We start from the raw sequence: 11,628 nt of genomic DNA on the forward strand, positions 1-11,628 counted from the left end.
TCACATGACAGCCAGTGTTTTATTGAGTATTCGATGAGTATGTATGTTCTCACAAGGCATTAAGTGTACAGCAAACTAAGCACTATTGTCATACATGATGATGGGCTCACTCCATGCCACAGTTCTGCCTGAACAGAAATACCGGGACTACATGTCCACTACATGAACACGTGTCCTGACGCCATGCACTAATATCGACCATGAGCTGGAAACACAAACAAAATGAAACGCACTCGCTCAGTATGAACATTTTTACATCACATGAAACGGGAGGAATTCATCACACGCGTTTAGATAAAGAGAAGGACACGGGTGGCAACAATGTTATAAACAATGCCACAACAATAAGAACAACAACATCAACAGAACAATAACAGTATTAAAGCTTTTCATGACCATATCAACATTCAGTGTATTGGAAAATACAATCCCAATAGACTCTTTGTATAAAAAAGAAGCTTTTCAAGTCAGCATGGAACAAATAACAGTTTGTATCTCGGGGGTCGGGGGGTGGATGACCGGGGTGGGTGTGCTTCCATAGATTCCAGAAGAGAGGAGGTGTGTGTGTGTGTGTGTGTTGGGGGAGGAGCTGGGGTCCTGCAGCTGCTCTATGTGGCGTAGCGCTTGGTCCACTGTTTGGCTATCCTGTCGTGCTCGGCTCTGTTGGTCAGGTACTGTGTGGCGATGCTTCCAACCAGAGGGTCAGCTGCAATACAAGAGCAAACGGCAGACATGTTTAACCACGTGTTGGTGGTCACATGTTCTCGCAGTCTAAATGAATTCTCTGAAACTCGTAATATAAAAGACGACACAGCCAGGCTTCAGGCGCGCTCAGCAGGACAGCTGTGCAAAAGCAAAAATATGTGACAGTGATGAGCCGTCGGTCAGCCGCCTCGGTGTCCTGTATTTATTCAGTGTGGGGGAGGAGCTCTGACCAGGTCTCAGCCAACGGGAATCACACCACAACTGTCAGGGCTCTGCGTGCAGGCGGACGGAGAGGAGGATCCAAATGCGAGACTCTGAGACTGAATTGAAACTGAGCTTAGCTTTATTGCTGGTGATAAAGGAAAACATGAACTGAACACACAGGAATAATTCTGAGGGTACGACGCGACACCGAGCACGGGAAAACACAGGGCGTATATACACAAGGTAGTAACGAGGGAATCGGCAACAGGAGGGAGACACAGCTGGGAGAGATCAGGGCTAATGAGACACGGGGAACACACACTAACATAAGACAAAGACTTTCACAATAAAACAGGAAACATGAATCACAACTCAGAGACACGGACTCAACACAGAGAGACAGAAAATGACACATGGAACTGAACTATACATGAAAGCACGATTCCTAAAACATGGGTAACAGAAACATAAAACTCTAATAATCATCATCACAATCACAACAAGAGAACAAGAAAACAATCCATGATGCAAAATTAAACCAAAACATAATAAACTCAAAATACTGAACTGTGACAACAACACTTCCTGTCACATTGTTAGCGTGCTGCATGCAAAACGTTTGATGCGCTGTGTGTCAGGACATCCTGAATAGGTCCAACAGATCTGTGGAAGGTCTTTGGACGGTCAGGTAGAACAGAAGTACAGAGGGTTGAATCACCAGATATCAGCACTGGTCTTATAAAACCTGCATCAGTCAGCTGCTTGACTGTAAACGTCAGACTCTGAGGTGGAGCGAGATATTGCTGGGCACAGATCTGTGTGAGTGGTATACAGGACATGTTTACACAAACAGACAGAAGGTGCTGTCTAACATCTGATTACCTGGCCTGTGGTACCACAGCCTCATCACCTTATTACCATCACTGGTAACTCAAACAGGTGGAGCTCAGTCTTTCCTGTAGTCTGATGTCAAGCTTGCGTCACATGATCTGATGCAACAGCAGAGTAAATCAGCTGTGATCATGGCGGCCTCCAGCTGTAGTCCTGTGCCTGTCTTTTGATGAACGCCACGTCCATGACTGTTGACTGTGTTGCTGGTTCCTCTCAGCAAAGTGACAGAGCAGAGAACTCATTCAGCCTCACGAGCTCTCTGCTCATATCAACGTCTCTGGACACCAAACCAGGAGCTTTGCACACAGTGACGGAGGTTTCACAGGTTTAGTGCCAGACTTACCGATGTGTTCGTTACTAACCGCTGGTGTTTACAAAGACAGTGGAGCAACAAGACTGTGCATCTGAGATTTGTGCATTTCTTAAAATAGAAGGAGGAAAAGATTCAAATGAACCAAGCAAACTGCTAATTGTGCTGATGACATGGCTGTAGTTACTGCTGCATGGAGGAAAGAGTGGGACATTTGAATCCACGCTGAGGCAAAATATGTCTGTCTGTCCATAATGCCTTTGTTTCCCAGAATAGCAGACATTTTCAAGACCTGTGGGTGGAGTCCAGAGCTCGTAGCTCCACAGTGTCTTCCTCGTGCTCCAAATGATCTGTTGATGATGACGATGCTTACATCTGATATCCATGGAACGAGACACTGGATCAAAACCAAGCCTCCAATCAGAGCAGGGCTACGGCCACGCCCCCGTCAGCACCCATAATGAAGATGATTGATGTGCATTTGGAAGGAAGTGCAGACGCCCAGCAGAGGTGGAAGCGTGACAGCATGTGAGAGAAGAGACGCTGAGTCTGGAGATCAGCCAGGAACAGAGAACTTTAATAACAGACATTTTTATTTTAATGTTTCGAAGGTTGAAGATGTTTTTGTTCAGGACCATGGACAGTGACACAGACACACACACACACACACACACAGATACACACACAGATACACACACACACACACACACACACACGCACACAAACACAGACACACAAACACACACACTCCTCGTGCATATGGTACAATAACTTTTCTCCGTGCCCCTGGTACTCTGCGCAGAAACACTAAGCCACACACACACACACACACAGATACACACACACAGATACACACACAGACACACACACACACACACACACACAAACAAACACACACACACACACACACAGACACACACACAAACACAGACACACACAAACAAACACACACACACAAACACACACAAACACACACAAACACACACACACGCACACACACACACATAGACAAACACACACACACACACACACACAGACACAGACACACACACACACACACACACATACACACACAAACAAACACACACAAACACAGACACACACAGAGACACACAAACACACACACACGCACACACACACACATAGACAAACACACACACACACACACACACAGACACAGACACACACACACACACACACACACACACACACACACAGACACATGAACACACACACACAAACAAACACACACACACAAACACAAACACAGACACACACACACAAACACACACACAGACACACACACAGACACACACAAACAAACACACAAACACACACACACACAGACACACACACACACACACACACAAACACAGACACACACACACAGACACACACACAGACAAACACACACAGACACACACACAGACAGACACACACAGACAGACACACACAGACACACACAGACAAACACACACACACATACACATACAGACAAATACACACACACACAGACACACACACAGACACACACAGACACACACACACGCACACACACACACAGACAAACACACACAGACACACACACACAGACACACACACACACAGACACACACACCCTGGAATCTGTATTGTTAATAAGCACCAAGCTCCTGCTTGAACAGCTGATCTCACTCACAGGCTGTTGTTGTGTGAAATAAGCAGTTTAAGCTGGTTTACATGTGGACACGAGCTGACACAGCTTCACTCCACGTTATCAGATATTAAATCTCTAAAGTACAGATCTCTCTCTGTCAGTTTATGAGGGCTACACCTGAGATTCAGATTTTAAAAACTTGATCAGAGGGTGTTGTGAGTGGGTCGATTCTGATGAGGCAAGAGGCAGAAAGAGGAAGAGTGCGTGGGTAACAGGGAGGAGTCTTCCCCCTTTTCTGCCAGAGACTCGATTAAACCTCTTTTGCATCACACTTAAAAGGAACCGTCTCAATTCATGTGAGCACGCTGAGGAGGAGGAAAAGCTTCTCTCATCTTCATCTCCACTGCTGCGTTTCTCACAGAGCCGTCCCTGCAGAGACGACCGAGCTGTCGCCACAGTTCCTGCCACTCTCTGATCTGTAACCATTTCATTTCCTGCTGTTCGCGTCTAAAACCATCACTCATTCTTAGGGATGGGTAGCGGTACCCATCCCCCCTAACCAGACCGAAAAGCAGCGCACATTTTAGTGCTTTATTTTCCTGAGATGTCACACACTTTCTAGCCAATCATTTTACGTTTGCAAGCGTAGTAGGCGGGTCCAGGTACGTACGTTCTTTTAGAGCAGAGCTACAGATTAAAAATGTCCAAGGTGAAGCGGTCAAAGTCTGGCTGTACTTCACAGCAAAAGATGCAAACTCAGCAGCTGCAACAAGTGCTTTAAGCTGATACTGTGATGCTGTCAAAGGAGGTAACACCTCAAATCTGATGAAACACCTGGCGACGCATAGCGTTTTTTTTAAAAGCCGAGAAATGCGCCGTATTTGATAGCTTGCTGCGAGACCTCACACCGAGCACATCTACTGCGGGTGTGGTGCCTGTTATGGACCCGGAGTTAGCAACATCCCCCAAAAACCAGAAGAGGAGAGTCCTGGCCCCTAGCCCTGCCAGTGTAGCAGAAATGATGAGGATGATGATGCAGCAGCAGCCGTTCTTCTCTGCGTGAGTAGCTTAATGTTGTTCGTGTGTAATTTACGTTGAGTAGGCTAACCACGTTATTACATTAATGCATGTAAGGTGAACTAGCAAACACCATCATAGCTACATGCAGCTGTCTTCTTGTTTGATGGCAGATACTCCCTTCACCCTGGACAAAAAGGCTAAAATGACCAAAGAAAAAGTGGAAAACAGTTAAACATGAGAGGTTTTTGGACAAGGTTTGTGTTTTTTCCATTGTTTAAGCTGCTTCCAGCCAAGAGTGATACCATATATGCCCCATAGCTGCAGAAAAGGCTAACATTGTTATCTTTTTACAAAAAAACAGCTGAACATGAGAGGTTTTTGGACCAATTTTGTCTTCTCCATTCTTTAAGCACCGGTTTGAGCACTGGCACCGTTTCTAAAGTACCAGTTTGGCACTGGTATCAGATAAAACCTAAATGATACCCATCCCTGGTCATCCTCTGGCCCTGAGATAAAAAAAAGATTTTAAAAACTGAGAATCTTTATTCTGTTCATCACCAACTGCAGCTCCCTGTTGTCTTTACAGTAATCGGGGTCAGACTGGCACAAATGGCCTTTTTGCTGTGAGCTGCTTCCAGGATTGAGTTTTTCCAGACAGTCTTGGTTAAATGTTGAACGGATTAAAGGCAGTTTGGAATCCCAGGCTCACACTTTGATACAGGAGCAGCTGAAAGGAGCTTCTTATTAGCCAGGTACACCTGTGACAAGAGGAAGTTACAGCTCAAAATGACCCACAGACTCAGAAACATGAAGGCAGAGCAGAGCACATCTGAAACAAACAAAAACACTGAGATGGAGCCAGAGCACAACATTTATATAAAAGAGACACTTTTGTGATGGACAGTGTTACACACACAATCATTGTTTTCATCACTACACTGCCTGCCTGTTCTCTTGGGATGCTGCTGCTGCTTCAGCCTCACAGTAAACTACATGACTTATGCAGCTCAGTCAGCCTGTCACAGCTACATGACAGCGTCTCTGTGAGTGTGAAGCTCTCACCTGGGTTGCAGTCGGTGAGCAGGGAGCAGATGGACAGTAGGACCTTGGAGATGGTGAGGGCGGGACTCCAGTTGTCCTTCAGGATGTCCAGACAGATCACGCCCTGACTGTTGATGTTGCAGTGGTAGATCCTCGTACGGAACGTCACCTGATTGGTTAAGAAACAGTTTCAGTTGATGCTGCATCCTGTTGATCCTGACCTCTGAGCCAATGACACGTTTTAAAAAACATTTAATGATCAACAACATGTGAGGTCATCAAACAAACAAGTGTTTTTATATTTTGGGACTGACTTGAGTCAGGGCAAAAACACTGACATGTTCAGCTGAAAGACTGCTCAGTACAATGAAACATCACATTAGGATATTATGGGATACGTCAGTGATATCTTGGTGTCACAGAGATCACACTGATCAGAGAGACACTTCAGTCGTGTAATAATACAAACCCAGTGTTTCCAGGAGAGCTGCTGGTTTCTAACAGAGAGCAAACATAATGCTTCAAGTCTAACTTGTTCACATGCTGTATGTTTGATCACATGACTCTCTGATCACATGACCGCAGGTACTTACAGGGGAAGCATGGTGCTGAATTAGTCATGTGTGTTATTACTGCCTGATGGTGACACTTGTTGAGCAGGAGTCAGAGTGGAGGCTGAAACTGTACTGAACCCTCCTCCTAACTGTAGGTGTTCCTTGCAGCTCATTTTAACCGACCGACTAGTCTAACCCTGACAAAGTCAGATAGATAACAGATTAACATCTGAAAAACAAAAAGTGTGGCACATCGTGCCGTTCTAACCCAGCAGGAGACCTCAGCTGGTGGAGTAGCAGATCTAACTGTGACCTCCTAAGGGAGAGGACGGACTCTCTATTTCTGCTCCCTTCACAATAACTAACAATAAAACAGGCCTATGATAACAGACGTGCACTGTTTTTCTGCAGCACACGCCTCCTGACATTTAGGACGAGTTCAATCAATGAAACACTTGTCAGTGAGATTAAACGACCAGCGCAGGCTGACAGCACTCTTCATATCCTGCCCGTGTGCCTGCATCAACACTCAAGACACTCCATAGCTCAGCACAAAGAGCCCTGCATCATTAAGCAGTGACCTTTGACCTCTGTGTGTCTTTAGAAACGAGGTTGATGAGCTGTAGCTTGCCCTTGTTCATGTCACCCTCCTCCTGAAGATCAACAGACTGATTTATCATCAGCGGTGGTGCAGCGCCACATACAATGTTGGAAACATCTAAGAGGACTTCACTGATACACTATAAATATACATTGGTCGTGTCCAAATTCATGGCTGCTTCCTCCTGAGGCCGCATTTGTAGGCCGATTACGTCACAGCGACGCGCCGAAGGCTGTCCAAATTTGTAGACTCCTCCGAATGCAGCCGACAAATGCGTCCTCCTTTTCCCCGAATTTGAAGGATGGGTCGGGTGTGTCCTTCGTGGCCCACCATATCCCAGAATTCATAGCGCGGCCCAACCAAACTCCAGTTTCCAACAATGGCGGCCGCTACTAAGTTTTAAAATTACTCTTACTAATCTTTCTGGGTCACAAAATAAACTTTTAACATATTTTCAGGCGAGAAAGTAGCTGTGTAAACATCAAATATCTGCTCGGTTTATCAAGATATCGCATATTTGCAAAAGTGCTTCGACGTTTTCGGGGACGTCTGCTACCCACCAGCTCGATAGCTCGCCGGGAGCTCGAGGGTTACTGATGCCGCCGAGAACGGCACAACTCCCGGCACATCGTTTTCAGATCACTGCAGAGTTTTGCTACTCGGGTTAAACGTAATATATAAGTCACTTAGACAACCTAAAAATGTTATTGTTGGGCTTTTTTCAGTGTTTTATTTGTTCGTGAGTAAATCGGTTTGACTGAGATTAAAGTTATTAGATTAGATCAAATAAAACTTTATTAATCCCCCTGGTGGGTTCCTCCTTGGTTTTCACACAGCTGAATAAACGTCAAACAGAAAACTGATTAAACAGAAGTGTGAGACGGTCGAGAGTTTACTCCAGTGTCCTGTTATATTTTAGATAGCAAGGAGCAGACGGCTGAGTTTATTAAACTCCACCGAGACAGCGGTGACGCTAATCAGAAGGCGAGACCGTCCAATTTCACGGTCGTTTACTTCCGGCCTACCCGACCTTCTGAGGACCCGGCCCACGTAGACCGCGAAGGCCGGGTCCTCAGGAGGATGCAGCCCATGAATTTGGACACGATCTTAAACAGCATGAGTGTTAAAAACTTGAAATATTATCATTACACATGCTCTGGCTGCAGTCTGTGATGAATGTGAGCTATGTGAGGCTGCCTCTCAGTGCAGCTTTCGCTGTCAGTCTGTGTTTGTCATCTGCGCTGCTGTTTCCACACCAGGAAGAGATGCGGTAGATGAGATTATTTACAGTGGCACTTCTGTAAAATCTGCACATAGCTGGGACGGGAGGTCCACCTCCATCAGCCAGGTGACGGAGAGGTGGGTTAGCTCGTCTGAATCCTTTCTGTCAGAGAGCTGCAGGTATAGTCCGTCGGGTGTAGGGTCAGGCTGTCAGCTGCTCCTTTCCTGTAAGCGGACTCGTTGTGCTCGGCTGTAAGACCAACACCTGTGTGACGTGACTGGCGATGTCACGAGTGCACGTGTCAGGCAGCCCAGCAGGGAACATGTCCTGCTGCACGCTCAAATCAATGAGCAGGATTCTGGTTTCTCTACGTGAGTCAGAGAGGAACGGGGTGGGAACCTCAGCTGAATGGTTTGTTCTGTACGTGAACAGCGGCCCAGCTCGGTTGGGAAGCACGAGCTGGTGTGAAGCCTCTCAAAGCCTTTCATGATACAGCAGCTGGCTCTCTGCTTTGGCTGAGCGTCCATGAAGATATCTGTCAGCTGTTCTTCACAGTGCGTTGGCAGGCAGCCTGGGAGGAGATCTGCACCCGTGTTGCAGAAACCTCCTCATGCTGTCTGCAGTCACAGCCAATAGCTGGCAGGCTGGAGGCAGCGATAGTTGTTTGCAACCTCAAACATGTCCACTGTGCAGTGCCTAAAGTCTTTGCCATAAACGCCTCATGTCCTCGGTGTATTCATTGGACGACTGTGTTTAGCTTGTTCTTTGCTTCACCAGCTCTGAATGTAGCGTCACAAATCCTCAGCAAGAAGCCGACCTCCCGTTTCCGAGGTTTATTTCTGGAATGCAGCCTGACAGATTTAGCAAATCGGTGCATTTGTTTATAAATCCCATCACAAATATTCCTCTAGGTCTGCCGTCTCTTTGAAACGCTCCACTGTGTGCACACTGAAGCCTCCTGTGGCTGCATGCTCATGCAGTCCTTGGTGGCTCTTCCTCCGAGCCTGACAGCTGGGTACGGGAGGTGAGGGAGCTGCAGCGTATGCAGCCCGTGTACGAGTCCCTCTTGTTGTGCATGTAACAAATGGAAGTGAGGTAAAAAAAGACCTGGGCTGTAGCTCAGGTGGTGTTTGATCCCTGGCTCCTCCAGTCTGCACACATAATATCCTCAGACACGAACCCTGAGCTGCTCTCCGAGGCATCGATTGCATGAAGGTATCGGGAAAAGTTCTCGTATGATGAATGCGCCGAGTTGTATAAAATGCTTTAAGCTCTATATAAGAACCATTTACCATTTAGCCAACAGGCCCGAGGAACCTGCCGGTCAGCCGAGATCAGCCCTTGACCTGCCTTGATGCTTTCTTGCTTCCCTTGTTTACGTCTCCTTCACTCATTCATGCACATTCTTCTGTGTGAGCTATGTTCTGATGGATGTGATCAGAGAGCAGCTTGGGGTCAGTATCCTGCCCAACGATGCATGCAGACTGGAAATGAAATCTCAGGAAATGAGATTTATATCACGCAGAGGAAGATCAAGTGTAGAGAGAAGTTTAGTTCAAAGCCACGAGTTACTGCAGGGCACAGTGCTGAATCTCACCTCAGCCGTCACTCAACCCGTTCTGAAGTGGACGGAGGTTGGACCAACGTGCAAATACTGATGCAGCATCCCTGCAATGCTCAGCCTCTAAAGTATCAGTGTCAGCTCAACCTAACATTAGTGAGCGATCCGGTGAGCAGCTGTCACATGGCTCGCTGTACGCTGGATGGCAAAGGTCACGACCACGATGGAAAAACAAGGCGGCAGGAGGCCAAGAGTCAGGATGGGCTCTGTGTGAGGAACCATGCACTGAACAGGAGATCATATATCGAGGCCTGGTCACATGATCCCAATAACTTTGAGCTGCTGTAAATTTCAAAACCACAAAACAAACAGTGAGACACACTGGACCGATGGAGCATCACTCCTGGTAGGAGAGGTTCGGGATGATTCCCACGCCGGTCTTGACTTCACCACTGCAGTCGTGACTTTCTATTTCACATAATCATATAAAGTGTGTCCATGTCATCACAGCGCTGAGCTGAACGAATCATCGGCACATGTTTAACTGCAGCTGTGTACACCAGCACCAATCATCTCTACCATGTGACGCCGTGCTGTCCCTGCACTGTGCAACACTACAGATACTCCAGTGCTGCTCCTCATGACTAAGATACTGATACTGCGAATGCAGCAGCCTACTTTATTGTAAACGAGTAAGCCGAGAAGAGCAGCTGAAAATATCAGATTTAAGCAGCTGATTGAAGTCACTGACCCTTCCTCCCTGTTCTGCCTGCAGAGAGCACGGGGCTGCATTAAAGAGCAAGAATTCAGAACTTGTAACAAAGTAAACAGACTTTGTTACTTCTGGTGGTCTGTAATGGTAACACAAAGCAGATGAAAGAAAATCAAACAAGCTCAACACATTTTTCACAGATTTGTGAAATTCCACTAAAAACATGACTCTGAACGTTCCTGTGAGTTTGACACATGTGAGCAAAGGTTTGCTAAAAACATGCAGGAACATTTGTTGGTCAAGAACTCCCTCAGTGCAAACATCATATGTGCATATTTGCTAACACAGTTTTGGACCGCTCCTGTCAGTGGCACATGTGCACAGACACTAAACGACCCGCTGTAAAGCATTAAATGTGGCACAGATAGTTTCCTGCCTTATCGTTTAAGCACATAAATAGCAGTTAGATATTACTTAGAGAGTATTCCTAGACTCTACTGGAGAGTGGCTGCATGCAGCTGAATGCCAGGGCATGCATATGAGGACAGGACAAGGCGATCAGAAGCACCTCATTGCTTTGTGTCTCCTCCTCAGCCTGCATGAACGCACAACGTCCTACAGCAGTTTTACAGCAGAAGGACACACGGTGGGGGAAAAGCAGCACATCTTGTGGTCGTCTCAGAGGCTACACAAACTGTAAAGCCGGGTTTCCACCACAAAAGTTGGTGATAAAGCCCGAGCCCTGCTGCAGAGTTTGAGGGAACCCGACCTGCAGAGAATATCATTTCACAGCTGTGTGGCTGCTTCAAACGGTAGATCCACTTCTGATGGTGTGAAGAAGGACACAGAACCAGAGTGAGGAGTGGGTTTGAGATTAGAGATCAGATTTTAAACGTGTGGATTAGGGCTGCCATGATTAGTCGACTAGTCACGATTAGTCGACTATCAAAATCGTCGACGACTGATTTAATAGTCAACGTGTCGTTTGAAGCTTTGTAAGATCACAAAAGACGCAGGAATAAGTAGTAGGATTTAAGAGTGTAATAACGGACTGAAACAGAAGATGGCAGCACTGCATGTACAAGGATGCCAGCTGCCGTTAAACCCCGAAGAAGAAGAAGCTGTGTCCCAGAATTCATAGCGCAGCCCAGCGCAGTTGTCAACAATGGCG

General features: G+C 46.6%; 1 protein-coding gene across 1 annotated transcript in view; it reads right to left on the reverse strand.

Moving 5' to 3' along the window:
- Positions 1-11,628, reverse strand: part of LOC146493905 (ubiquitin-conjugating enzyme E2 E2-like) — a 65,216-nt gene continuing 53,588 nt past the window's right edge. The window contains exons 5-6 of the mRNA XM_085149726.1: positions 5,829-5,976; positions 1-706 (exon numbers count right to left, since the gene is read on the reverse strand). Of these exons, the coding sequence (XP_085005852.1) occupies positions 609-706; positions 5,829-5,976 (246 nt within the window). The 3' untranslated portion in view covers positions 1-608. The remainder of the gene's footprint in view (positions 707-5,828; positions 5,977-11,628) is intronic.

Source organism: Neolamprologus multifasciatus, chromosome 22, assembly GCF_963576455.1.
Source record: "Neolamprologus multifasciatus chromosome 22, fNeoMul1.2, whole genome shotgun sequence".
NCBI lineage: Eukaryota > Metazoa > Chordata > Actinopteri > Cichliformes > Cichlidae > Neolamprologus > Neolamprologus multifasciatus.